Source organism: Lagenorhynchus albirostris, chromosome X, assembly GCF_949774975.1.
Source record: "Lagenorhynchus albirostris chromosome X, mLagAlb1.1, whole genome shotgun sequence".
Classification (NCBI taxonomy): domain Eukaryota; kingdom Metazoa; phylum Chordata; class Mammalia; order Artiodactyla; family Delphinidae; genus Lagenorhynchus; species Lagenorhynchus albirostris.
Window position 1 is genome coordinate 1,127,480 of NC_083116.1, and position 27,820 is coordinate 1,155,299.

The window sequence follows — 27,820 nt, forward strand, 5'->3', positions numbered from 1 at the left end:
GGCCTTGAAAAGCCTGCACGAGAGACAGTCGCGCCTGTCCCCCTCCAGGGCCCAGCCAGAGCAGCCTCCCCTAGTTCCTGGGGGCCTGCCCCTGGCCGCCTCTGCTGCCGCCCTCCCTGCTTTTCCTTCCACTCGGTGGCTCACTCCTCTGGCTCCTTTGCTGGTTCTCCCCCCACACCCCCATCTCTTACTGTCGGGGGGCCCCGAGACTCTGTCCCCGGACCCCTTCTCCATGTCACTCCCTGGGGAGCCTGCCCACCTTCATCACCATTTCTGAGTTTTGCACCCGTGTCTGTGGCTCATCCCAGCCCTGTCTCTGAGCTTCAGGCCACAGCTCTGGGCTGTGACTCCCTTGTAAAGTTGCATTTTCCCTCCCCAATGCACAAGTAATCTGGGTGACACCTTGAGACCCAGTGACTATCTTTTCCCCAGCAAGCTTTATCTCATGGTTTTACCATCCAAGGATGATCCCCAACTGGATGAATTGCATTGGCGGCTGCAAAATGGTGGTTTTCTCATGCTTTCCTTCTTTCTACAATTTTTAGTTGGCATTTCTCTATAAAGAGCTTTCCCTTTTCACAATTGTCATGGTGGACGCATCGTTTCTTTGTTTTTTAAATAAATAAATTTATTGATTTATTTATTTTTGGCTGCGTTGGGTCTTCGTTGCCGCGTGCGGGCTTTCTCCAGTTGCGGCGAGTGGTGGCTGCTCTTCACTGCGGTGCGCGGCCTTCTCACCGCGGTGGCTTCTCTTGTTGCAGAGCACAGGCTCTAGGCGCGCGGGCTTCAGTAGTTGCAATGTGCGGCCCCAGTAGTTGTGGCACACAAGCTTAGTTGCTCCGCAGCATGTGGGATCTTCCTGGACCAGGGCTCAAACCCGTGTCCCCTGCGTTGGCAGGCGGATTCTTAACCACTGCGCCACCAGGGAAGTCCCTGCATTGTTTTTTTTTTTCTGGACTATAGCGTGCATAGAGTAATGTGCATAAATCGTCAATGTACAGCTCAATGGAATTTTAAAGTGAATACATGTATGCTACCTTCCCTGGTGCCTCCTCCAAAAGGTTTAATAGCCTTTTGGATGCTCAGATATTCTAGCTTTGGTTCTTTCTGGTTGGCTCCCATGTCCTTTTGACATACCTCATCCTTTTGCTTTTCAAGCATGTCCTTACTTTCTGGCACCACAAGGTGCTCCAGGCTCATCTTGTATTTTTTCCTGCCCCATACCTAGAATCTTCCACCTCTCCAAGGACCTCTGGTTCCTTTTAGTGGAGAATGGTATTGAGAAACCAAGGTCTGGGTACAGGGTGTGTTCATTGCTACTGGAGTTTCACTGCTTCTAGACTCTTTCACTGGACAAAACTAGGAAATCTATTTTTTAAGAGTTCATACTGCAGTCCCCAATTCCAGTCTGGCAGTACAGTTCTTTTCCCTCATTCCACAGTGATGTTCCTGTCAACATCCATGTACGGATATATTTACTCATGTCCTCTAAGGCAGATACAGTCTACCTTAGACTCTAGCTCCACAATCACCTCAACACTATCATTGCCAACAACATACATACTGGGAATAGAGCGGAGTCTTTCTGTCCTTAGAATATATCCCATGAAGGGAGCACAGTCAGAGGGCTGAATTTGGAAGGTACCTGACTTATTTTCTCTGTGTGGTTCTGTTGTCAACTGGATATGCAGTTAGGCTTATTTGCTTTTGTTTATATTCAATTTTGGCTTTTTTCCACTCTTTCAAATATATATATATTTTTAATTATTTATTGATTTATTTGGCTGTGCTGGGTCTCAGCTGCAGTGTGCAGGATCTTCGTTCCCTGACCAGGGATCGAACCCCGGCTCCCTGCATTGGGAGCGCAGAGTCTTAACCACTGGACCACCAGAGAAGTCCCTCAAATGTATTTTTGAACATATAAAATATTTGCATGGTTCAAAGTCAAAACTATACAAAAGGATATATTACAAGAAATCTCATACCCATCTCAACCCCCTATAGGTGATAATTTTCACTAGTTTCAGGGTTTTCCATCCTCCTTACATTTTTTTCCCCAATAAGCATGTGTGTCTGTGAGCGTGTGTGCAGTTGTCATTTGCACCCTGCTTTTTACATATTTTCATATAACAATATATCCTGGAAATCATTTCATTTTTCATTATTCTTTTTACTGCTGCTTAGGACTATTGTATGAAGAACCTAGGGGTAAGATGGGAATAAAGACACAGACCTACTAGAGAATGGACTTGAGGATATGGGGAGGGGGAAGGGTAAGCTGTGACAAAGCGAGAGAGTGGCGTGGACATATATACACTACCAAATGTGAAATAGATAGCTAGTGGGAAGCAGCCGCATGGCACAGGGAGGTCAGCCCGGTGCTTTGTGACCACCTAGAGGGGTGGATAGGGAGGGTGGGAGGGAGGGAGACGCAAGAGGGAAGAGATATGGGAACATATGTATATGTATAACTGATTCACTCTGTTATAAAGCAGAAACTAACACACCATTGTAAAGCAATTATACTCCAATAAAGATGTTAAAAATAAATAAATTAAGTTAGAAAAAAAGAAACAAACAAAAAAAAGGACTATTGTATGAATGAACCACAATTGATTTCACCAGTTCCCTGCTGATGGATATGTGCGTTGTGTCCAATAGTTTTCTATTACGTTATATTACAGTGAGTAATTTTATAAATATGTTGTTTCATATTTGTGAAGTAACTTCCTACATGTGGCATTGCTAGGCCCAAGACACTGAGTTTTGTACTTGCTTAATACACTGTTTCATCCGACAAGCAGCAAAGCACCTACTGCATAAACTGCAGTGAAAGTGTACCAGAGACAGTACATCAACAGAAGTGAACGAAACAAAGTTACAATTTCAGATTATTAGAAAGGCAACAGACTGAAATGGGCAAATGTGATGAAGGGTGCCTGGGGGTAGTATGTTAGATTGGTGATCCCGAAGGCCTCTCAGAGGTGACACTGGAGCGAAGATCTTAACATCTTAACGACAAGAAGGAACCAGCCACGGGAGTCTGGGGACAGAGTCTTCCAAAGAGGAAGAGTAAGTGCAAAGGGGGACGGGGGCAGGCCACCCTTGGTCAGGAGCAGAGAAAAGAAAGACCCTAGAGGCTGCAGAGTGAGGAAGTAGGCAGGTGGGGGCAGAGAGTGGAGGAGCCGGGAGCCAGGTCACACAGGAAGGAGTTTGGTTTTGATTCTAAAGGCAATGGGAAACTGTTTTAGGATTTTAAGCAAGGACATGATATGATGTGATTTATATCAAAAATTAAGAACTGATTCTACTGTGTGGAGAGAAGTGGGGTGATTTAGGATTTATTTTCGGGGAGATCCAACAGGCTTCGGTGATCCAGTTCAGCTTTTTGCCCTTCCTTATGATTACAAAGTAGGAAAATAGAAAACTAACAGGACTATCACCATCGGAAATTTCACGGCAGTTTAAAAACTTATTTTTGATTAAAAATGTCGTATAAGGGCTTCCCTGGTGGCGCAGCGGTTGAGAGTCCACCTGCCGATGCAGGGGACACGGGTTCGTGCCCCGGTCCCGGAAGATCCCACATGCTGCGGAGCGGCTGGGCCCGTGAGCCGTGGCCGCTGGGCCTGCGCGTCCGGAGCCTGTGCTCCGCAACGGGAGAGGCCACAACAGTGAGAGGCCCGCGTACCGCAAAAAAAAAAAAAAAAGTCGTATAGGGTCACTGTCAAAAACTCGCAGGAAAACAGAAAAAGGAAGTTAAAATCGCGTCACACAGTTTGCGAAGGGCCAGGGCTTTGGGAGGGAGCCTCAGTTCCTCTGCGGCCAAGGGAGTCTTGGAGGACGCCCAGCCAGGCCGGTTCCGCGGGAAGCCACCACGCACCCCCTCGACCTCAGCGGGGCCTGTTTGCGCAGGCGCACGGGGCGGAGTCAGCGCGAGGGGCGGAGCTTCAGGAAGGAGCCGTTGTCTCTTAGCCGACATCGGAGAGAGCGGATGGGGAGACCAGCGGCCCGAAGACAGAGTCGGAGGCAGAGCGCGCTGCAGCCATGCAGGCGGCAGAGGCGGACGCAGGCGCAGGCAGGATGGCGGGCGGCGCTGAAGGCCTGGACAGCCAGGGGGGCAGCGGGGGCAGGGGGGACCGGGGCGGCCCTCGCAGCGGGGGTGCTGCTGCCGCTGCAAACGACGGAGCTCTGTGTGCCGCGCCGGCACAGCACTCTCCGGGGCCGGGCGGACACCCCGCGTCCACAGCCAGAAGGCCGGGAAGCCGGCCACACGTATTGTATCCTACCCGAGGGCGGAGCGGGAAATGGGCTGCAGGCTGCGTGCGGTGGGAGGTGGGACAGAGGGACGCACGAGTCAGGGGCAGCCTGGGAGCGAAGGGGAGAAGGGGGAGTCAGGGGCTGCTGCGGGGTGGTCTTGAGCGGGAGAAATAAGAGCAGAAGGAAAGCCGGGGCGCCTGGGGGCGAAGAAATGAGAGCACGGGGCAGCGGGGCGGCTGGGGTGGATTAGGGCCAGGCGTGGTCTGGGGGGCTGGAAGCAGTTCTGAAAGGGGTGAGGCTGGTCAGGGTGCCCTGAGACAGGGCCCAAAGCACCAGATCCGTGTGGATGTTGCCTTAACCGAATCTCCATCAGCGCCCTAAGTGTGCCTTTCCCGTCCGCCTTGGAGGCGGAGATCGCCCGTGGGTCCCTGGCCCCAGATGCCGAACTGCACCATGGGGCTGTTGGGAAGGAGCTCACAGTAAGCGGCAGCGTCCTGGCGGTGTAAGTTCTAGAAAGGGCTGCTTGGGAGTGGCAGCAGGTGGCCGGGCCAGTCTCCCCCAAGGGCGCTCTATTGGAGACTCGGAGATACTCCAGGGTTGGATCTAGGGAGGTGACACGGTGCACTGGACCCATCTCCGCCCCAGCGGGCACTCCAGTGGAGATGGCAGCGGCTTCGGTGTCATAGAGGGGCAGAGCCAGAGAGGGACTGGAGGGGTTGCTACCATCACCTTGATTTTCTTTTTCCATCACTTTTAGCCACTGGAGAGCTGAAGATTCCCACCTCCTCCAAATTTCCATCGTCAACTTTCTTGACCAGCTTTCTCTGGTGATACGGACCATGCAGCGCTTTGGGCCCCCTGTTGCACGCTAAGCCAGGGCTAGAGAAGGGGATTAAGGTCTAAACTTGTGTCCCTTCCTAGACAGTGCATCCCTCCTAGGGCAGTGATTTCTGTAGTAGTTGCCACTTTATTATGGGGGCCTCATCTTTTGCCTCTACTGGCCCTTGCGTGCTGAGGGTTCACTTACTTTGTTTGGTGCTTAAATGTTTCTTAACTACTGAAAATAAAACTGAGCTATGGGGCTTCCCTGGTGGCGCAGTGGTTGAGAATCTGCCTGCTAATGCAGGGGACACGGGTTCCAGCCCTGGTCTGGGAAGATCCCACATGCCGCGGAGCAACTGGGCCCGTGAGCCACAACTACTGAGCCTGCACGTCTGGAGCCTGTGCTCCACAACAAGAGAGGCCGCGAGAGAGGCCCGCGCACCACGATGAAGAATGGCCCCCGCCTGCCACAACTAGAGAAAGCCCTGGCACAGAAACGAAGACCCAACACAGCAAAAATAAATTAATTAATTAATAAAACTCCTACCCCCAACATCTTTAAAAAAAAAAAAACAAAAACTGAGCTACGATGCTATGTCTGACTTTATTTTCAACTACAGCACCTTTAAATATTCTTGCCTCTGTCCTTAAATTGGAGGGGAGGTTCTGTGATTCAGCTATTCAAGTAGTACAATGCAACTGAAGACAGTTTAAGAAATGGAAGAGGATAGGTCCTGTCTGTCATTCAGTATTAACTACTGTCAACATTTTGGAATATTTTCTTAGTTTTATAGTGGTATTTATGTAGTAAATGTGTAACAGTAATAATATTTTGCAAGTTTAGCATTTTTCCTCATATTTTTCATCTAACATGAACCTTTTTCTAAAAATTCTTCAAAAGCATTATTGAATGGATACATAAAAGATACATTATTGAATGTTTGAATTATTTTCAATTTCTGCCATATTATATAGGTAATGATTCAGTGGAATGCTGGTATGTAGAGCTTTGCCTGAGTGATTGTTTTCTTAAGATAGACTACAAGAGGTAAATTGGTTAAATATGTGAAGCTCTCACGCTGCAGTGTGTGAAATTGCTCTCCAAATTGTACAGAAAGTGTACCCTCCCACCAGAACGCTGGTTTCTCACATCCTTGTCACTACTGGGTCTCCTCGGTAAAATTTTTTTAAAAACTGGGTTTGTATGACAAGAGCAAACAGCCGAGAAACACTCGAATAGGAACTTTGTGGCTTACTGGCCTTGTCTCAGATCAGTGAAGAAAAAGTGCTAGGACAGTCATTCAAGCCTTTAGTTAGAAGGAGTTAGCTTCCTGTAAAAGGTGTTGTATCCCGCAGCCTTTCTAAGCTCACTTATATTCTAGTAGCTCTTTGGTAGATGCCGTTGGATTTTCATCGTTGATCACGTTTTCTCAGAATAAAGGCAGTTTTGCTTCTTCCTTTCCAATCTGCGTGCCTTTCAGTGATGAACTTTTCTCCTGGTTAAGGATTGGATTTGGCTGACTCTGTACCCCTGGTAGTTTCTTCTTCAGTGTCAGACGTTTGGCCTTTTTCCCTGGGTGCTGGGTATCTTTGTACTCCTAGACATATTTTTTGAGCTCTGTTCTGGGATGCCGTTAGGTTACTGGGGACAGATCCTTTTGAGTCTTGCTTTGAAGATGTGCTGTGTGGGACCAGAGCAGCTTTCAGTGTAGGGTTCACTTTTTTTTTTTTTTTTAGTTTTTGGCCGCACCCCGTGGCATGTGGAATCTCAGTTCCCCGACCAGGGATCGAACCCGCACCTCCTGCATTGGAAGTGTGGAGTTCTAACCACTGGACCGCCAGGCAAGTCCCATAGGATTCATTTTTTTCCCACACTACTGAGGCGCGAGCCTTCTGAGCCCCCTTCAGGATGCCTCCCCAATTATGAGGTTTGCATTCTGGCCGGTGCGGACCGCCAGAATGGGACCGCCAGTCCCTGTCCTGCTCGAGCGCTGGGCAGACTCGCCTTCCATCCTTTGGGTGGCCCTGTCCCCCGCCTCGCAGAGTTCCCTTCCACACTGATGCTGCTCAGTGGTCCTCGGCGCGCTCCAATGGACCCTCCGCCCTTGGGCACGGTTCTCTCCCTGTGACGCTGTGTCCTCTCCTGTCCTCCACCCGCCAACTCCGGCTGCGTGCGCTCTGCGATCCACCCCCGAGACCCGGGGAGGCGGCTGGACTCGGTCCGGACAGTCCGTGTAGACAGCAAGCTGGGGAAGCTGCGCGGCTCACCTCTTCGGGGTCTCAGCTCCCAGAGATCCCTGACGGTCCTCCCTCACCTGAGGCCCAGTTTCTTCACAGCCTGTGTTTCATATATTTTGCCTGCATTTAGGGGATTCTTTCAAGCCAGTGCGGGGGAGATCCGGTCCCTGTTCCTGCATGTGCGTGAACGGAGTCTGCCGGCACAGAACCCAGAGAGCTCTGGCAGCGTGGGCTGGAGGGAGGGAGATGCTGGTGCTGGGGATGGTGGCGGTGGGCGTGGCGATGACGGTGATGATGGAGCGTCTCCCCCGCCAGCACGCAGCAGCTCTGGTGGCTACAGCAAGGGTCTTTTTCTTTCTTCCCTTTTTAAAAACCATTTTTAAGACTTTAATTATCGATGGGGAGATGAGAATTGAGCACTTTCACGCCACTGTCCCTCTGCCTCCTCCCCAAATGGTTCTATTCTACTCACTCCAGAAACTGTGCCCTCCCACCACAATTCTGGTTTCCCCACATCTATGTCACCATTAGGTTAGTGTCCCGCAAAAATTAAAAACTGAGCGTGTGTGAGAAGAGCAAACAACCCAGAAGCAGCAGGCTAGGAATTTTGTAGTTCACTGGCTTTGTTTCAGATCAGTGAAGAAAACTGCTGGTGCACCTGGCTCGGGGTCTAAAATACCCTGCGATCATGGGAGTTTTACTTCTTCCTTTCCAATCTGGTTGCCTTTTATTGATTGCTCTATCTATCCCCTTCTAATGGGCTGGTCTTTACTTACGCTTTTCATGCCAAGTGGTTTCGCTTGGATAGCAGACCTTGTGTGCTTTCCCTTGGGTGCTGGCTACTTTTGTGTCCGTAAACATACTCGAACTTTGTCCTCAGGTGCTGCGGTTATTCGGAGACAATTTGATTCTTTAGAATCTTGCTTCTAAGATTTGCTACATGGCGCTAGAGCAGCTTCTACTGTAGAATTAATTGTTTTCCCGCTACTGAGGCAAGACCCTTCTGAGTGCCCTCCCTCAGGCCTCTTGAATTCCGAGGTTTCCATCCTGGCCAGTGGGGACAGGTGCTCATCCAGGGCCTGCTTGAGCCCTGAGCATAGTTCCCTGTAGTCCTTCCTGGCAGCCCTTTCCCAGGCCCGGGGCGGCTTCCTCACACACTTGTGCCGATCAGCACCCCGTGATACTCCAGGGGGACCCTCTGCAGATCCCCACGATCCTCTCTGCCGGCAGCTCCCGAGCTACAGCACCCCAGGCTCTAGGGCCCGACGTCAGTCTGATTCTCCCTCCCTCACCCAGCAAAGCCCAGAATCAGCCTACTGCCTTGGCCTGACAGGTGAACTGGTGAAGCTGCCAGGTTGCTTTAAAACATAAGTCAGATTGCGTCACTCTTCGGTTAAAAAGAATCTCCAAAAGGGACTCTTAGGGACAAAGCCAAAGAACTTACAGTGGCCTGAAAAGCCAGATGTGAGGGACTTCCCTGGTGGCGCAGTGGTTGAGAATCCACCTGCCAATGCAGGGGACACGGGTTCAATCCGTGGTCCGGGAACATCCCACATGCCACGGAGCAGCTAAGCCCATGTGCCACAACTACTGAGCCCGCGCGCCACAACTACTGAAGTCTGCGCGCCTAGAGCCCAAGCTCTGCAAGAGAAGCCACCGCAATGAGAAGCCTGTGCACTGCAACGAAGAGTAGCTTCCGCTCGCCACAACTAGAGAAAGACTGCGCGCGGCAACGAAGACCCAACAACGAGGATCCAGTGCAGCCAAAAAAAAAAAACGCCAGATGTAATCCAGCCCGTTTCCTCTCCAATATTCTCCACTCCCACCCTTTCGTTTGCTCATCGTGGTTCAGCCTCACTGGCTTCCTTAACTGTTCAAAAATGCCAGGCCCGGGGCTTCCCTGGTGGCTCAGTGGTTAAGAATCCGCCTGCCAATGCCGGGGACATGGGTTCGAGCCCTGGTCCGGGAAGATCGCACGTGCCGCGGAGCAACTAAGCCCGTGCGCCACAGCTACTGAGCCTGTGCTCTAGAGCCTGCGAGCCACAACTACTGAAGCCCGCGTGCCTAGAGCCTATGCTCCGCGACAAGAGAAGCCACCGCAATGAGAAGCCTGCACACCGCAAGGAAGAGTAGCCCCCACTCGCCGCAACTAGAGAAAGCCCGTGAGCAGCAACAAAGACCCAACACAGCCAAAAATATAAATAAATGTTTATTAAAAAAAAAAACAAAAACATGCCAGGCTGGCTCCTGCCTCAAGTAAGTTTATTGGGTTTTTTTTTTTTTTTTTTTTTTTTTTTTTTTTTTTGCGGTACGCGGGCCTCTCACTGTTGTGGCCTCTCCCGTTGCGGAGCACAGGCTCCGGATGCGCAGGCTCAGCGGCCATGGCGCACGGGCCCAGCCATTCCGCGGCATGTGGGATCTTCCCAGACCGGGGCGCAAACCCGTGTCCCCTGCATCGGCAGGCGGACTCTCAACCACTGCGCCACCAGGGAAGCCCTCAAGTAAGTTTATTAAAAAAAAAAAAAAAAAAAAAAACATGCCAGGCTGGCTACTGCCTCAAGGCCTTTGCACTGGTTCTCTTCAGTCTGGAACCCTCTTCCTCTGGGGATCCCTCTGGCTCACCCGGAAATCATTCCTGACCGCTCTATTTAACACCGCATCCTGCTTTCTCCCCACCCGGCTTACTTGAACAGGTGCGTGGCCCAAGAGGGTGAGAGGCAGGAGGGAGGTAGGAGCACAGTGATTGCAGTGCGCTTGGGACAGTAGAGTTGTCAGATATGAAGGCGTTTGGGGGCCATGAAGCCCTGGATGGTTTTGAACAGAGTGGGGACAAGGTCCACCGTGTATGTTAAGAGGGAGGGTCCCAGTGCCTCCCAAGCTGAGAGGAGGCTGAGGGCGGCCAGGGCAGAAATGGGGACCCTGGCATCCAGGCAAGCAACAAGGGCGGCTTGGACCAGTTGGGGGCAGTGGAGGTGGGGAGAAGGGCGCGGATTCTGCATGTGTCTTGAAGGTGGAGCCACCAGGACTCACTGATGGATTGGACGTCGCCCTAGAGCGCCTCAAGTCCTCAGAAACCCTGCAACGAGTCACCCTTCCCCCCATCAAGGGCGAGCAGCTCATGCAGAGTCCGACAGCCTCCCCACCTGCTTCCACGTTCTGGGAGCAGCCACCTGCCCGAGGACAAAGCCACACACTGCATCCATTTCTCAACATTTAATTAGGAAAAAAAATTACAGGGACAAAGAAAACCTCATGCAAAAAAGAGAAAAAGGGGCCAATTGGGTTTCCAGGAGCGCGGGCCGGGGCCAGATTCCTCTGAGGAGGCAGAAGGACAAAGGAGTAAGGCACTGCTGCCTCTGCCCCTCGGGGCGGGCGCAGGACAGGGCAGCGGAGGATGAGGGGTCCGGACGCGCAGACCACACTGAGGGGGGTTAGCAGCAGGGCCCGGAGAAGGGAGGTTCGGTGCTCCCAGGCCCAGCTCACGCCCTGGCAGGAGCCTGGTTCGAGCTCTCCAGGCGCTCAGAGAGAACGGGGCCCCGGGAGGGGGTACAGTCCCGGCCCGAGAAGTCTGGAGGGGCTGCTGCAGTGGCCGCAGGGGGACCCCTTGGCCGAGCCACCGTCCGAGGGCAACTTCGGTGCCTCACCGGCCCCAAGGACTGCTGGTGCCGAGGCCCCGTCCTCGGCATGGGTGGGGCCAGCCAGGGCAAGGGGGCGGGGCCAGAGGCTAGGCCAAGGCTGACCATGTCACAGGGGAGCCGGGAGGGCTCAAGGAGAGAAGGTGAGTGAGGCTGGCAACCTCGGGGGGGGGGGGGGGGGGTAGGGGGTCCGGGGGAGGAGGGGGCGCGTATTTACAGATGGAGACGACGGTGAGGTGGAGATAAATTAAATAAATAGGTGGTTGGGGTATAAATAGCAAGGAGGGCAGGGGCAACCACAACCCCCGGCACGAGGGCAGGAGGGCGGGGGTATTGCTGCTGCCGGGGTGGGGGGCTTGGTCCGGTCACCCCCTCCCCATGCAGGGCCCAAAGCAAGGCACTAATGACGGGGGCCCGGCTGTGCCAGGGGCATCTTGGCCCGGTGACCTCATGCCACCCGATCCAGGGCTCAGCCCCGGGACCCAGGCGGGAGACGCCCCTCTGCACGGGAGTACGGCTCAGGACTGAGAAGCCCCCTCCTCACGGGGTCCACCTCCCTTAGCTGTTGCTGGATGCGAGGCCGATGATATGTTCCAACTTCTGGCGCAGCTTCTGCTTCCGGCAAGAGGCATCTCGGTCCAGAGCGGTGAGAACCTGCGGGAAGAGGCCCAGAGCCGGGCTCTTGAGGGGCGGGCTCCTCCTGGCCAAGCCCCACCCCCGATGCCCCCCACCCCTCCCACGTGGGAGGGGCCCAGTGACTGGCCTCCGAAAGGGCCCGCAGCTCCTCCTTGACCCCAACCCCTCCTCCGACTGCACAACCTCTTCCCGCCTTCCAACAGCCAGCACACAGCCCCTCCCACAGGGTGGTCTGGACTGGAGGCCCCCCTTTCCCGTCCCTCCTAACCCCCACCCCACCCCAGACCTCTCTCACCCAGGTCTCCGCGACCTCGGGCCTCACCCTCCGTGACCGTGGGCAGCACCCGACAGAGCCCATCGCTCCCTCCTCCCTGACGCCCAGGGCGGGGGTGGGGGGGCTCATCACGCGTGTTCCAGGACCCGTCTGGCACTCGGGGGCCCCTCCCGAGCCTCCTCAGACTCTGCAGCCGGTCCCCCCTCTTCTCTGCCACCTCTTGAATGTCCCAGGGCCACGCAAGTTCTTGGGCCACGTCTCCCTCTCCAGCTGCCCATGGCCCCCGCCTTGGGGAGCTCATCCAGGCTCGGGGCCCTGTCCGGGCCCACCCATTCTCATCTCCAGCCAGGAATCCACCCCTGGAGCCGGCGCATCTTGTCTTCCCTGACTCTCCAGCCACAAACCGGGCAGGTGGGCTGACCGCGCCTACCTTTGGCCCCAGCCCGTCAACCCAGCCCTCCGTGTGCTCCCGGCCCCTAACTTCTGCCGGACCAGAACTTTGCGCTCCAGCCAGTGGCTTCTCTACTGGGTCCCTCAAATCCCAGCATCTACAGAGCGTGTCACCTGTGCCACCTTAAGGGCCTGGTTGGGGGAGGAACTGTGAGGAGTCCAAGAGCTGGGCTCGCCGACCCCCACCACGCCCCTGCCTTTGCCACCAGCTGTACCCTCAGAGCCAAAGAGCAGGGGCCCGAGGGGGTGGCACGCACCTCCTGGCGGTACTTGGTAACGTAGAAATAGAGCTCACTGAGCGCGCTCAGGACGTTGAAGTCACTGGCATGGAGACGGGACTGCTCCACCAGGTACGCGTCCATGTCCTGGTCACTGATGGACGCCATCTTGGCGATGTCCCGGTAGTACCTGTTGGGGCCCCGAGGAGGCCGTGCCGGCAGCCGCCACAGAGGCCAAAGCCCCTGCCCCGGCTGCCAGGCCAGCCTCCGGGCCTTCTTCCCTCGCCAGCAGCCGCGTCCCCTGGGGTCCCGGCCCCGCCTCCCCACACACTGGGGCCCACCTCTCCACCCAGCTCTTGTAGCTGGGGATGTCCTTGGCGTAGAGCAGCTTGTTGGAGGGCGAGTCCTTGCCCAGGCGGTGCTCGGACGTCGAGCAGGAGTCCATGAAGGTCTGGGCCACCACCGACAGGCAGGCGTCCGTGATGCTGCTCTTGTGGATGTCGAACACGAACTGCGGGTTCTTGATCACGTTCACCCAGAAGCGCAGGGGCAGGCTGGACAGAGGGACAAAGGCCCGCAGCTCCGCGATCTCCCTGCACACACCCTCCCATCCGCGCCCGCCTCCGCAGGCCCACAGGCAGCGAGAGCGACACACGGAGAGCTGGCGGCCTCTTCTTTAATCTTCTGCCTGACTTCAAGCAGTGAGAAGCCAGAGTGGACGGTCTTCCGTCCTCGGTGAGTTTCAACGCGCCCCCCTCGCACGGCTAACCCCGGGACCGGGCTTCTGGTTACCTCTGCCCTGTGTCAGCGGTATCACCAGGTGAGCAGCAGGGCCAAGGGCACCTCTGGGCGCTGGCCACACTACCCACATCCCAGACGCCCAAAGCCCTGGCAGAGCCCACCTGCGGAATCAGACGCACTTGCTCTCTGTGCTCGGCGGCACCATCAGTGCCAGGCCGCTGTCCTCTCCTGCCAGGGTGGCCAGCCAAGCCCCCGCCGGCATCCTGACCGTGGTCCCCGAGCCCCAGCCAAGCCTCCTCACGCCCCCGCCCGCGGGCCGGTGCACGGCAGTACCAGTTGCTCTTCCAGGTGTGGCGCACGTCGGGATCGCCGATCTGCCGCTGGTCGGCCTGCTCGTCCAGGAAGTCGAACATGTACTTGATGGCCAGGGGCAGGGCCGAGCCCCGGTGCGCCGTGCTGAACACGGTCTCGAAGAGGTCGTCCACGAACTTCTGCAGTGTGCCCTGCAGGGGCGCAGCAAGGACACCAGCTGACGGGGAGCCAGGGCGGGACGTCCCCACGGCAGGACAGATGGGGACGGGGAGGCTTGACAACGAGCGGGGCTTCCCTGCTCAGCCACCACCCCTCAGACAAGCTTGGCCTCGACCTCAGGGCGGCAGTTCCCGTGGCAAAAGCGTTGAGCAAGTCCCTTGGGATTGGAACAATCCAGTGGCCCCTCCCCAGGCAGCCCAGGCCAACCCCAGGGCCAAGGCCAGGCTACAAGGCACGTGCACTAAGGCCAGGGTGGCGCGGGGCAGGCCCACACCTTGGTGGCCAGCAGCCGCGTCAGGTAGATCTCCGAGACCATCTTGCTGCCTCGGTCTCCCTCTCGGTGGTCGGCGTGGTCGTGGTTCTTCACCAGGTGCCACAGCTTGGTGCCCGTCTCCTGGTCGGGCGTGATCATGGGTGCCCGAGAGCGGAGGCTGTCAGGGCTGCTGGCCGTGCGGAGCAAGCTCTCTGGGGCAGAGGGTGGTGTGCCCCTTAGGCCAGTGGGGCCACACCAGCCATCGCCGTGGCTCCCGCTCCCCTCCATCCCGGGAGCCCTGCAGGCCGAGGGGGCCCGTCTGCTCTCACGGGCCCACTGCACTTCTAGGCTCTAAGGAACTAGAGACCTCCTGAGAGCAGGGTCCAGGGGGGCCGCCAGAGCCAGGCTGGCTGCTCAGACGGGGTGGGGCTGGGGGTTCCCCACGATGGCCGACACAGCCTTGCAGGGCACGGGGCCAGCAGAGACCCCACACCGAGGACGCCTACCATAACGGCTGAGAGAGCGGGTGAAGGTGAAGGAGTTGGCCATGTTGTAGGCTGACACTTGTTTGGGCACCAGTGCCACCAAGGAACCGTCTGTTACCTGCAAATCCCAGAGACAGGGAGGGGGGCAATGCAGGAGGCCGAGAAGCCAAGGGGCCTGAGCCACCGCCTACCCTGGCCCGGCAGGGCACGTGTGGGGCGGCTACCCAAGGGGGGCCTGTGGCGCGGGGGCCAGAGAGGGGAGGGGCCGGGACCCCTACTCCTGTGGCCTCAGGGCAGGGCCATGGCTCACAAGGGCCCTGGGCGTGAGGCGACCTCCGGCTCCTCACCTGGTAGTGGGCCAGTGAGTTGACCCTCTTCCAGTCACACTCGATTTTGGTGGTGACATCCTCGTCCTGGAGAATGATGCGGGCCATGCGGCCCTGGCGCCACTCTGCGGGCCACAGGCAGCTCTGAGGTCCTGCTCCACGAGCCCTGGGACCCTGGGCCCACTGCCCTCAGAGCACAGAGCTCAGGTGGGGAGAGTGAACGCCAGCCAAGGTAACGTGGCCACAGGAGGTGGGGGGGCCCAGGAGGAGAGGGCAGGGGCCTCACCTAGGTCCATGTCCTCAGCTCTGGGACGCTGAGAGTAGGGGATGCCCTTGTACACAGCATCTAGCAGCTTGTCTTTGGCCTGGGTGATACTGTCACAATTGAGAACCTTCACCGGGACCTGAGCGCTGCCCTCGCTCTCCGGGCACACACAGTGCAGGGTCTGAGGGCGAGGGGGACCACAGGGTGGGTCCTGGGTGAGGCTTCCCCTCAGGCCCGATACCCTGCGCACCTGGACCCCCGCTCACCAGCGTCTTGTAGTCGATCTGCTGGCGGATGAGCTTGTCCTCGCTCAGGGAGTAGCGCGCCTCGCCCGTGATGGCGTCGATGGGGCCCTTCTCCATCTGCTGCTTGATGGCGCAGAACAGCAGGAAGAGCGGCTCCCCGGCGCACTCCTGCAGCCAGGGCCGGGACACAGCTTGCCGCCCGCCTGCGGCCGACTGCTTCCTCACATCCCCTCGCCCCCCGCTTGCCCTTTGAGCGCACGCACCTTCAGAAACTTATGCAGCAGGAAGGTGAACCAGTTGGTGAGCATCTTCTCAGCCACGGACTCGGTCCTAGGGTGAAAGGGGTGCTGGGGCCCCGGCCGGGCAGGGCTGGGCTTCCCAGGGGAGGGGCAGGGCTGGCGGAGGGGGACCCAAGTACCTGCGCAGGAGCAGCTTTGGGTGGTTCTTGCTCTCGAGGTTCTTCTCGATGAGGTCCGCCAGCAGTTGCTTGAGCAGCCCCGTGGCATAATCGAGGCGGCTCTGCAGGGCCACCATAGTGAGCGAGGCCACAGTGCCACGGTCGCGCATGGAGAAGCTGCTCTGAGCCTCCAGAGTGTGGATAAAGGTGAGCACGAAGGCGCGGCTGTGCAGCAGCTGCCCAAAGAGACGCAGGGCCTTCTCGACATTGGGGGGTGTCTGGGGGCGGGGGGGACAGGGCATCTCAGACGGTGGAGGTGGCCCTGGGGGTGACAGGGCATGGGCAGGCAACAGGGGGCACTCACATCCAGCTCCTTGAGCACTGGGTGGGCCTCGATGCCCGGGAAGAGCACGCGCACGGCGTAGGTCCGGTAGTCCAGGAAGGGGATCTGCACGCCATCCATGTGGTTCGTCAGCTCGTTGATGTCTGTCTGCAGCTCAGCGAAGGCTGGGGAGGGCCGGTGAGAGACAGTGAGCAGAGAGGGAGGAGGGAGCCCCTGCCACCTGCCCCACCCCCACCCTCATGCGGGCACCTTCCTTGCATTCCAGGGCCACCCGGGACTCCAAGTTGTCCATCTGGAGCTGGAGGCGCTTGAGCGTGCGGTCGGCATCCTGAGTCTTGCGTTTGTAGGCGACCAGCACGGCAGTGATGGCCAGCAGCAGAAGCGCGCCCCCCGCCGCCAGCCCCACCGCGGCCGGCAGGCTCAGCGCCCGGTCGGCCGTGATGTGCAGGGTGCCCAGCCAGAACTCCAGGCCGCCCACCAGCACCTGCAGGGGCAGGCGCCGTAAGCTGACCCGCACCCCCGCCCCAGGCTGCTCCGGCAGCCTCCCTGCCCCTACCCACCATGACCGGCTGCCGGCCCGTCTGGCTGGGGGAGTCGCACAGGAGTTGCGTGTCCGAGACGGTGAGCGTGCACGGCTGGCCCCCGATCAGCACCGTGTAGTTGAGGCGGGAGCTGCCGGCCGCCGCAGGGATCAGGTTCTTGCCCTGCAGATGGAGAGCGCTGCTGGCCAGGGCTGCCCGCCGCCCCGCGCCTCCCGCCCTAGGCGCCCACCACACTGGCACCTTCAGCACTACGTGGGAGCCACGCTTGACATCCAGGACCCCAGAGGGCCCGAGCGGCTCGAAGCTGGGGTCGGGGTAGTAGGTGAAGGAGGACCGGTTGAGGGAACGGGCCGTCTGCACGTGGTCCAGCAGGAAGCCGAACTCGTCAGGGTGCTCACCCTGGGCCTGCGGCTGGGGCCGCCCCAGGAAGATGCCAGGGGCCTTACACAGCATGGCGGTGTCGTTGATCACCCGGCACGTCTGTGGGACAAAGGCGGGCAGCCCAGCGCGTGAGGCCACAGCGGGCGGAGGGTCAGGGGTGGGGTGGCGGCAGCCGGCACTCACGTTGGTGGTCTCGATGCCTCGGTACTTGGCCCGGACCCGGGGCTCCTGGACCGTCAGCAGGTGGGTCCCGCTCACGGTGATGGAGGTGCTTCCACTAGGTATGGGGGTGAGGGGCCTCAGGCTTCCTCCCCACCACCCTGAGCCCAGCCCTGGAGTGCTCTCGAGGCTGCCATGGGAGCCCAGGGCCTCCCAACCCGAGGCCACCTGGTCACCAGGCGAGGCCTGGCCCCAGCCCCCCCCGCCAGCCAGGCCCGTTCTCCCGAGGGCCTTACTTGATGATGCTCCAGGTGGGCTCGAGGCGAGTGACGGTGGGGTCCTGGGTGTAGGTGTAGAGGACGCCGGGACTGGAGATGTTGGCGCGGTCGATGGCCAGGGTGATGGAGGCCTGGCTCGGGCCCAGGGTGGAGACAGGCGAGATGCACACGATCGCTTCCGCATCCCTCCTACGCCGGCGAGCGGGGACTTGGAGCAGGCTGCCCAGGGCTGCCACCTGCCGGCCCCACGGCCCCGCCTGCGACACTCACCTCACGAACTGGCATTCGCCGTCTCTCACGGTCACTGCGACTCTGCTGCCGGCGTCCAGAGAATGACCGGAAATGGTGATCCGCGTGCCCCCCGAGGCTGGGCCCCGACTGGGACTCACGCGGTCGAACGTGGGCGTCTACGGGAGAAGCAGCCCTGAGGGGGGCGGGGAGACGGCGGGCGCCCAACGGGGCCAGGCCACAGCCCCTGCCAGGAGGGAGTGGGAGAGGGAAGGGGGCGGGCAGCGCGCGTACCACGAAACTGTAGAGCTGCTCAGACTGCGTGCGGAAGTCAGCCGAGCAGTCGCTGATGCAGAGCTCCGCAGGCCCTGGTGGCGGGCTGGGCACCAGCGACTCCTCCATCTCACACACGATCCTAGGGGTCGGGTCAGGTCGGAGGTCAGGCCCGGGCGCCCGGCCACAGGCTGCGGGGAGGCCCAGCGCCCGCACAGCCGCACTCACCTCTCGGCACTGACGTACTCGGCGGGGATGGAGTTGCAGCGCACGCCGGCCACCCGCAGGCCCACGTCTCGGGAGGTGAGGCCCAGGTTCTCGCCCACGATGGTGATCCGGGTGCCTCCCTCCTTGGGCCCCGTGAGCGGGTGGATCTGCGGAGCAGGAGGGGAGGCGGGAGGGTGAGCCGAGGCAGTGGGTGCCCAGAGGGCGGCGGGCGGCGGGGAGGCCCACCTGGGCAATGCGGGGGTGGCTGCAGCGGGCGCCCTTCTGGCCTGCGCGCACCCAGTTGGTCTTGGGGGCCGGGCAGTGGGCCCGTAGCTGGCACCTGTGCTCCGAGATGCACCAGCCACAGTTGAAGCGACGGTCAGCCTTGAGGCAGAGGCCACAGCTGGGCCGCCGCGCCCAGCACTTGTACAGGAGGGCTGTGGGCACAGAAGGCGCCGCTGGGGGGCAGCTACGGGCCCCGACGAAGGGTGCCCTGTGGGCCCGGCCCCAGCACGTGCCTTCTCCGCCCCAGGAGGCGAGCTCCTCGGCCCCAGCCCGCCGGTCACCTCGGAAGGTAGCGGGCTTGTCGATGGGGAAATCTCCATCCCAGACCACGGAGAAGTCCAGCTCGGTGTCACCATACTCGTCACCTTCATAGGAGTACTGGGGGAGAGGGACCCGCGTGACCCCAGTGAAGGCGACAGACCGCCCCTCCCCCAGCTCAGAAGTCCCCAGCAGGAGACTCAGAAGGCCCCTGGCCACCGTCAGCGGAGGCCTCTAGAAGAGTCTGCGGGCACAGCCCCGCACAGATCGGCGGGTGGGCCTCACCGAGGCGTTCTGACACTGCACGCTGCTGCTGTTGAAGCGGACGGCAGGCACCCGCTGCTGCCGCCCCTGCACCCGGGCCACACACTCGTAGTTCTTCTGGCCCGACTGGGGCTGCGGCAGGTTCTTGGCCCGCAGGGTGAGAGGCTGCGTGACACCTGCTGGGATCAGGAGGTCCCCGCTGGGCAGGATCTCAGGGCAGCCCTGAGAGGAGAACGCCCATCAGCCAGCTGGGCTGGCCCCCGGTTAAGGGGGCTCCAAGAAAACCCCAAGACCGAAGGCAGAAAAGAGCCCAGCCCCCTCGCGTGTGGCGCGCGCCTCACCTCGGGGCTGTGGACCCTGCCCTCCTGGAAGGAGCACTCGTGGGGGCGGCTGGTACACACGTGGCGGTACTTACACCAGTGGCAGGGGTAAGGGCTGCCGACGCAGGACATGCACCTAGAGGGGAGAGGCTTCAGAAATCACGGGGAACCTAGAGAACGGACTTGACGTTATGGGGAGGGGGAAGGGTGAGCTGTGACAGGGCGAGAGAGAGTCATGGGCATATACACACTAACAAACGTAGTAAGGTAGATAGCTAGAGGGAAGCAGCCGCATGGCACAGGGATATTGGCTCGGTGCTTTGTGACCGCCTGGAGGGGTGGGATGGGGAGGGTGGGAGGGAGGGAGACGCAACAGGGAAGACATATGGGAACATGTGTTTATGTATGACTGATTCACTTTGTTATAAAGCAGAAGCTAACACACCATTGTAAAGCAATTATACCCCAATAAAGATGTTAAAAAAAAAAAAAAAAGAAATCACGGGGAAGACCGGGCCTGGCCCCTCACCGTCCCACCTGCGGGACACACGGGGAGCCAAAGGCAAAAGGCACCGGGGCCCGCCTGAGGCCTACACGACACCGCGAGCAACAGAGACACGGGGACGGGGGTCGGGGGGACCGGTACTCACGACTGGAGGGCGCTGCAGTTGTAGAAGACGAAGTCAGCCCCAGCAAAGCTCACGCCGCTCTCCTTGGAGAGCAGCTGCAGCTGCACGGTGCGCGCGGCCCCTGCAGCGAGCCCAGGGGAGCCACACGTGAGCCGTGGACGGAGAGCAGCCCTGCCCCCCGCGGCCCAGCCACTGACCGTGCCCCCGGGTGAGAGCCCGGAGCTCCTGCAGGGAAGGCGAGGGACAGTGTAACTCTCCAGAGGGCAGCAGGACGGCCTCGCTCTCGGTCACCTCCTCGAAGGCACAGCTCACGCCCGCACTGAGGTCCGGCACGTTGCTTATGGCCACGGTCAGCTGGGGGAAGCAGAGGGCCCAGAGCTGGGAGCGCCCCCAACACGTGTGCACGGGCCTCTACACCCGCACGCTCCGCACCACTCACCTGCACCCCAGGCGACGTCACCGACACATTGTTGGGCCGGACCCGCACCTGGACACACTTGCTCAGCTCCTTGGCGAAGCCACGCGGGGCCGAGGCGCCTGGACAGGCCCCATGGCGGCAGCATCTGCGCGGGGTCAGGCCAGGCCCATCCCACAGCTGCCCCAGCAAGGCCCGGAGCGGGAGTGCAGCGGGGGCCGGGGGGGGACGGAGGGGACAGCCGGCCCAGCCCACGGCACCAGGCAGCCGCATGCCTCGGCCTCGCCCCCTGGGGTCCGAGGGATGTCACTCGGGGTAGAGGTTCCACTCGCTAGCTGGAGAAAGTAGAAGGGCAGGGAGGGGGAGGCCACAGGGGCACAGCTCGGGGGAGTGGGCACTTGGGCGGCTCCTCACCTGTGCTGCAGCACACACCACCCACAGTGCGGGTCCCCCGAGCCCAGGCAGGCGGCGCAGCTTGGGTACTGCTCGCAGGTCTCCACCGGGAGCTGGCTCACCTGGGGGCAGCCGTGTCAGCACCCGCCCCACCCCCGTCCCACCCCGCCGCACCACCTGCCGGGCCCACCTGCTTCTCGCTCAGGAGGTAGACGTGCCGGTGGTCGGGGCTGAAGAGCAGGTCACGGAGTATGGGGCTGCCGTCCACCACAGGCACCGTCTCATACAGGTGGGCCTCCTGAGAGCCGTCGACCCGTACCTGGGCCACGAGACCAGCCACCTGACGCCACAGCAGCACCCCACGCTCCCAGGCGTCCTATTCTCAAGCCAGGGACCCAGCCTGCCCGCCGCCCCCTTTCTCACAGACCAGGGAAGGAGGACGCCAAGGCTGCCCCCTGGAGGCCCTTGGGTGTGACACAGCCAATCCAAAAAAGCTCCCAGGACATAGAGACAGAGATGAGCGTTGCCCAGAGTTGGGGGACAGGGAAAGTGTGAACGCTAAAAGGGAAGGGATTTTTAGGATCATGGCAACATCCTGGAATGAGATAGCGGTTATGCTTGAGTAACTCCGCGGACTTGCTGAAATCACTGAGATGTATGCTTTAAACGGGGAGGGGGGGTTGTGACACGGCACTTACACCCCAATAAAGCTGTGACAAATGCAAGACGGGGACCAGGAGGGAAGCAGACCAGGCCCCAAGAGCTCGGTGGCTCCCTTCACAAACCTGCCCCCAGGGACAGCCCCACATCCCCCAGGTGAGCAGGAAGGGAATGCGGCAGTTGTCCTGACTCCTGTCCCTTCAGAACACCCTGGAACAGGAGCAGCTGCGGCCCTGCCGGCACTGCAGCCCCCGTGCCCATGAGGGGACAAGAGGGCAAGGAGGGTTAGGTCCACATTTGTCTCCTCGTTCATTCGACTGAGGACCCAGCAACGACGGCTCCTGCTCTCCCAGTAGGGAGCACCGGAGGTGGGCCCGGTCTGCCCCCAGAGCCACAGGAAGCCAGCGGTTCAGGCCACGGCGGGCGGTGGCACTGCAAGCATGGGTGGCTGAGAGGCCACCCGTGGAGCACAGCTGGGCTCCTGGGCCCCAGCCTGGGAAGTCCCCCTTCCCCCAGGGGCCAGGCCCCATCCAAGGTGCTGCAGGGCTCAGCCGCACGTTCTTGACCCCAGCCCTCGTCTGCATCTCAGTGCGCCCTGACGCCCACACGCCGAGCGCTCCGGGGCTCACCTTCTTCAGACTGCCGCTGCGGGTGCCGATGAAGACCACAGAGTGCTGCTGGTAGGGGTAGGCGGCCACACTGGCCATGCCATCAGTACTGTCGGCTAGCAGGGGCAGGCCCTCGATCACGTGCAGGCCGCCCAGCGGCTGGTTCAACACCAGCCCGCAGAAGTTTCCGTTTATCTGCATGGGCTGGGGAGACAGGAGGAGGACGCGTGAGTAAGAGCCTGGGGCACCAGCCGGACAGAGGCAATGAGAGCCCACGTTCTAGGAGGGAGCAGAATCTGGAGCTCGCTCCTTACCAGCCAAGACCAACTGTTTGCCCCAGGACCCCACAGGAAATCGGGGGCTGAGGAGGGAGGCGAGCAGGCAGCAGCGGGGAGAGCAAGCTGGCCCACACACAGAGGTGGTGGGGAGCAGCAGAGGCAGGGAGGGGAGGACGCGGGCGGGGGACCCCGGGCTAAGCTATCGTTCCCAAGACTGAGCCCAGGCTGGCCCACGCGGCGGCCCATCAGCTGCCGTGCGACCGCCTGGGCTGGCCCCGCACACCCAGGAAGGGGCAGAGGGCCCAGCCCGGGGGCAGGGGTGGGGCGGGTGAGGGCTCACGGTGTTGATACAGGGCAGCTCCTTGTTCAGCAGCCAAGGCAGGGCCAGCGTGCCCTCCCCACGGTAGCAGGACTGGATGCGGCGCCGGATGTGGGCGTTGATGCTGCTGAGGGTAAAGAGGCAGAGGATGGTCTGCCGCGGCGGGCTGGCCCGGTTCTTCTGGCCCTGAGAGAAGATGGTGAAGAGGACGTCCTCGTCGGCCGGCACACCCAGGGCCTGGGCCAGCAGCAGGCCGGGCTTGGCCAGGTGGGCGCTCTGCACCAGGCGGTACTCCACGCCGCGCCAGGAGCAGCCGATGGGGAACTCCACGTACGAGTAGAACTCCGAGTCCCCCGAGCACATGCGCACGATCTTGGACGTGAAGAATTTCTCGCCTGCCGTGTCCAGCAGTGTCTGCTGGGTATCCAGCTGCAGTGTCAGGAAGTACACGAAGGAGGCGCTCACGAAGCCGTAGACGTAGTAGATGTCGAAGGCTGGGTACAAGGACAGCGTGTCTGAGGGGATCTTGATCTGAGAGGAGACGAACTCGTCCTGGTACACCTGGGGAGCAGGTGGAGGACACAGCCTGGGACGAGGCCTAGGTCCACCCTCGACCTCCCCAACCGTGGCCCCTGGGCCCCCGCCACCCAGCCTGGCCCTGCGCCCACAACATGGCCCCCGGGGGTCTTCCCTCACAATCTCCCTGCCCCCGACCCACGTGGTCACAGGACCCCAGGCCAGAAAGGCTCCAGAGGCAGAGCCAGGACAGAGTGAAGGCAGGAGGGCACGGGAGCTGGCTCTTCAGAGGGGCGAGAAGGGAGGTGGGGGAGGGGTTGGGGGCCGGACAGCCTGCGAGAGCCCGAGCAGGTGGGCGGGCTCACCCACCAGACTGAACATGTCGGCACCGTCCTCGTCGCCGATGAGCTTTCGGGAGCTCAGCGTGGGGAAGTACTCAGACTTGCCATCCACGGCGGTGCCCACGAACAGCTTGCTGGGCCCCTGGCCCTGCTCCACGATGACGCCCGCCATGGAGTCCGGCTCCTGGGCCCCCGACAGGTAGTGCTCCTTGCGGTGGTGCGGCTCGCCCAGCTTGAAGAGGTCGTCCAGGCGCAGGAACTGGCAGATGCCCTGCCAGATGCTGCCGCAGGCCACCAGGCGGCGGGCTGCGTAGTCTATGAGCAGCAGCTTGTTCACGTTGTCCACAGGCGCCAGGCGGTGGGCACAGACACGCATGCTGGGGGGTGGGTAGCAGCGAGCGTTGTCCTCGACGGGCCCCGTGACGTGGACCCGCAGCTCGGTCAGGTTGGGGGCCAGCTTGAAGACGCGATTCACCGCACCCACAAACACCTCCCCGGTCACCCGGTGCACGGCCAGATGGGTGAGCGAGGTGTCCGTCACTGAGAAGGCAGGGAAGGGCGTGCTGCCACCCAGGGCCCGCCCCACGGCAAGGAGGAACAGCAGGAGGAGGCCGACGGCGGGCATGGCCGGCAGCTGCCCCGGGGGTGGGCCTGAGGAGAGACGGGGAGTGCCGGTCAGAGGCCCCCGGCCCAGGGCGCCCAGCCGCCTCCGGCCCTGCCTGGCCTAGGGCCCCCAGCAGGCCGAGAGCCACGCCACAGAGGGTGGAGGCCAGTCGCCCACCACCATACCAGAGCCCCAGATGGCGACCACGGCTGGGAGAGAGGAGGGGCCTCCGCCAGGGCGCACGAGTGAGCAGAGAGCACAGGCAGACTTGGGGGCCATCAATCATCCCCCACCCACTGCTGGAAAGGAGCCAGGAGGCCTCGCCTCAGCTGGGCCACACCCAAGGGGGCAGCAGAGCCAGATGCTAGGAAAGGCAGGGTGGGGGGCCCTCCAGGAAGGAGAAGCCAAACACCAGATCCCAGAGCTGAGGGTGGCCAGCCGCACACAAGAGCAACCCAACCGTGGGCAAGCCAAGGCCACAGACGTGCCTCACACCCTAGCCGGGGAAAGGAGAAAAGGTAGGGAGAGAACAATCGCAAATTGGTGTCAGGACACCACCCCAGGACAGAGGTCTGAGGCATCAAAGCCTGAGACCAGATGGGAACCAGGGCTGCCACTTCCACCTTCCTGGCCCCGGCTGCCTCCTCGCCCCAGGGGCCTCCGTCTGCTGGCTGTCCAGGAGGAGCCTGCCTAGCCTACCGGCTGGAACACAAAGCCGAGTCGCCTGCCCCCAGAGCAAAGCACAGAGACAGACATAAGTCAGGCTCTGCTCAGGCACAGCCAGACGGATGCCCAGGCAGCCCTGCGCGGCTCTCCCTCCGAATCCACACGTTAGCTGGGGAAGGGGAGATGCAGGGGGGCCCAAGGAGCCCTATGGAAGGGGAGCAGCATTCTGAAACACAGCTGAGACTTTGGGGAGACGGGGTGGGGGACCACAGGAGCAGTACTAGGCTTGGCTGGGTCTTCACCCCTAGGCCACACCCAGCCCTCGGCCAGCGCCAGGCAGCAAAGACAGCAGAGAAGTGTCGTGGCAGCCAAGGGGGCAGGGCTCAGCGATACCCTCTCAGTGCCCAAGCCCCAAGGGAGACCAAGTTACTCAGCTTGGGGAGGGTGCGGGGAACCAAACCAAGGCAGCAACCAAGGAAAGGGGAAAAAATGCATTTGCTAGAACAAGGAGAAGACCCAGCTTGGAACTGCAAAGTTTCAGCTCAGGCTGATCATCTCTCTGGGGCTCTTTTGTCAGGTCCGCATCCTGGATCCTTAATGCAAGAGCCAGAGAAGAAAGGAAGACGGAGAAGGGAGGCCTCATGCCACCCTCACCTCCTCCACACCGCACAGGAATACAGGCCTAAGAATGGGGATGGGACAGGTCGGGAGGGAGACCTGGAAAGGCAGAATTTGCAGCCCAAGTGCCCATCCCAAACCTCAGCCTGTAACCGGGAGCCTCGGGCATCACAGGCACACCCAGCCTCTCTGCTACGGCCCTGCCAGCAGAGCCCGAGGGTGGGGGCAGACCCTCGCAGAGACCTGGCTCTAGCGCCCGCTCCCCAACGCCCCGCGCGGTGCTGCCTGCCCGGCTCGCCCTGCCCCCACCAGGGATTGGCCCCCCCCCCCCGGCAGATCCACGAGGACCCTAGTGGATGGAGGCGCCGCAGCAGTCCTTGCAGGGGCCGCTCCTCCGCCACAAAGGGTCCCCATCGGGCCGGGGGCTAGCCGCGGACGGACCGTCCCTACCGGCGCCGGGCACGAAGGACCAGTCAGGCCGGCGCCCGAGAGGCAGGGGCAGGGCCCGACCCCTTAAAGGCCGAGCCGAATCCCCGAGCTGCCGGAGCCCAGGGCCGCCGAGCAGGCCGGCCCCGCACAGGCGGCGGGGGGATGGAGGCCACCTACCTGTCCCTCCGCCGCCGCTGGCTCCGGGTGGCCGCCCGCCGGCCACGTGGACGCGCCCTCGAGCCCCACACCGCCCCACTCGCGCGCCCCCGCCGCCGCACCCCTCGCCTTGCACCCCGCGCGCCCGCGCCGCCGCCACCGCCCACACACTGGGCCGGCCCGCGGCCGCCAGGGCCTTTTAAACCCGGACCGTACCACCGCGCCGGGCGGGGGCGCCCAGGGAGGACCGAGCGGCAGGGCTCGCGGGCGGGGGCCGCCCCTCCCTGGGGCCGGGAGAGGCCCAGTGCTTAGCCCGGGCCCCCGTGAGCGGCCCGGGTCCCCGCCCAGCGAGCCGACCCCCCTCGCGCAATGGCCGCGTCCGCGGCGCGCGCCTCTCCCCCGCCACCCCCCGCCCCGGACCGCCGCCTCCCGCAACCCTGGGACCCGCGCGCCCCCGCGCCACACACCCCCTAGGACCCGGGGCACGCGCAGACCCCGCCCCGGTGCTCGGAGGCGCGCCCGGGGCCACCTGCCGCCGGTGCGCGGCCTCCGGTGTCCCAATCCTTAGGGCGCACACCAGCCGGGGACTCGCGGTCCTGGCTCAGGATACTCTCCCCCCGACGGTCCTTAATCCGGAGGGCCCGCGGCTAATAACATGCAGATGCTCAGCACGAGGACTTGAGGCTGTCGGCCATTTACACCTGGCCCCTTCCCCAGCCAGCCACCGCGGCCCTGAATCGGAGGATTTCATTCCCTTAGTTTCCTTTTCTTTTTTTTTTTTTTTTTTTGGTACGCGGGCCTCTCACTGTTGTGGCCTCTCCCGTTGTGGAGCACAGGCTCCGGACGCGCAGGCTCAGCGGCCATGGCTCACGGGCCCAGCCACTCCGCGGCACGTGGGATCTTCCCGGACCGGGGCACGAACCCGTGTCCCCTGCATCGGCAGGCGGACTCTCTACCACTGCGCCACCAGGGAAGCCCTCCTTTTCTTTTTAAACAGATTTATTGACCTATAATTCATCTGTCATGTAAGTCACTCATGTAAAGTGTAACATTCAATGACTTTTAGTATATTCACAAAGTTGTGCAACCATCCCCACTACCAGATTCCAAAACATTCTCATCACCCTTGAAGCAAGCCCCCATATACCCCTTAGCAGTCCTCCCGGTCTACCCCATATGAATTTGAGGATGAGCTTGTCAGTTTCTTCAAAAAAGCCAGCAAGAGTTTGATAGGGATTGAATTGAATCTGTAAATCAATTGGAGAGTGTTGCCATCTTAACAAGATTCTTTCCATCCATGAGCATGGGCTGTAATGATTAACTTTATGTGTGTTAATTTCAACTTGGCGAGGCTGTAGTCTGCAGCTATTTAATCAAACTCTCATCCAAGTGTTGCTGTGAAGGAATTTTGTAGGTGTGGTCAACATCGACAATCGGTTGACTTTAAGTAAAGATTACCCTCCATAATGTGGGTGAGTCTTGTCCACTCAGTTGAAGGCCTTAAAAGCAAAAACTGAGGTTTCCAGGAGAAATAGATATTCTGCCTCAAGACTGTAACGTAGAAGTCCTGCTTGAGGCTGCAGCTTGCCGACCTGCTCTACAAATTTTAGACTTGCCACCTTGCCAGCCCTCACAATCTCATGAGCTAATTGCTCAAAATAAATCGTGTGTGTGTGTGTGTGTGTGTGTGTGTGTGTGTCCTGTTCTGTTACTCTGGAGAACCCTAACTAAATATTTTTCCATTTATTCAGGTTTTCTTTATTGTCTTTCAATGACATTGTCTAGTTCACAGTGTACAAGTCTTGCATTTCTATTGTTAAATTCATTCCTAAGTATTTTATTCTTTATAATGCTATTGTAAACAAAATTGTTTACTG

At 60.3% G+C, this 27,820-nt stretch overlaps 2 protein-coding genes across 5 annotated transcripts; one reads left to right on the forward strand and one right to left on the reverse strand.

Moving 5' to 3' along the window:
• Positions 1–4,044: 4,044 nt before the first annotated feature.
• On the forward strand, positions 4,045–6,544 carry LAGE3 (L antigen family member 3). Its single transcript, XM_060137451.1, has 3 exons — positions 4,045–4,277; positions 4,631–4,759; positions 5,015–6,544. The coding sequence occupies exons 1-3, from the start codon at positions 4,045–4,047 to the stop codon at positions 5,127–5,129; spliced, it is 477 nt and encodes a 158-aa protein (XP_059993434.1). The 3' UTR covers positions 5,130–6,544.
• A 4,595-nt stretch (positions 6,545–11,139) lies between these two features.
• PLXNA3 (plexin A3) lies at positions 11,140–26,005 on the reverse strand. 4 transcript variants are annotated; one of them, XM_060137037.1, is made up of 33 exons: positions 25,965–26,005; positions 23,499–24,121; positions 22,635–23,174; positions 22,038–22,220; positions 20,939–21,067; positions 20,770–20,870; positions 20,380–20,503; positions 20,138–20,294; positions 19,962–20,061; positions 19,333–19,447; positions 19,013–19,213; positions 18,751–18,847; positions 18,431–18,621; positions 18,206–18,351; positions 17,999–18,119; positions 17,747–17,883; positions 17,495–17,665; positions 17,223–17,316; positions 16,899–17,138; positions 16,677–16,820; positions 16,366–16,600; positions 16,138–16,280; positions 15,795–16,009; positions 15,640–15,706; positions 15,398–15,544; positions 15,153–15,312; positions 14,888–14,991; positions 14,562–14,658; positions 14,077–14,267; positions 13,605–13,774; positions 12,872–13,084; positions 12,570–12,720; positions 11,140–11,606 (listed from the first exon to the last, which is right to left on the reverse strand). In XM_060137037.1, exons 2-33 carry the CDS (start codon positions 24,093–24,095, stop codon positions 11,511–11,513), a joined length of 5,577 nt encoding a protein of 1,858 aa, XP_059993020.1. In that variant the 5' UTR covers positions 24,096–24,121; positions 25,965–26,005; the 3' UTR covers positions 11,140–11,510. The 4 variants fall into 4 exon arrangements, with proteins under 4 accessions (XP_059993020.1, XP_059993019.1, XP_059993018.1 ...); XM_060137036.1 differs by having other exon boundaries at positions 15,795–16,051; XM_060137035.1 differs by having other exon boundaries at positions 15,795–16,051; positions 18,431–18,847.
• Between the last annotated feature and the right edge of the window lie 1,815 nt (positions 26,006–27,820).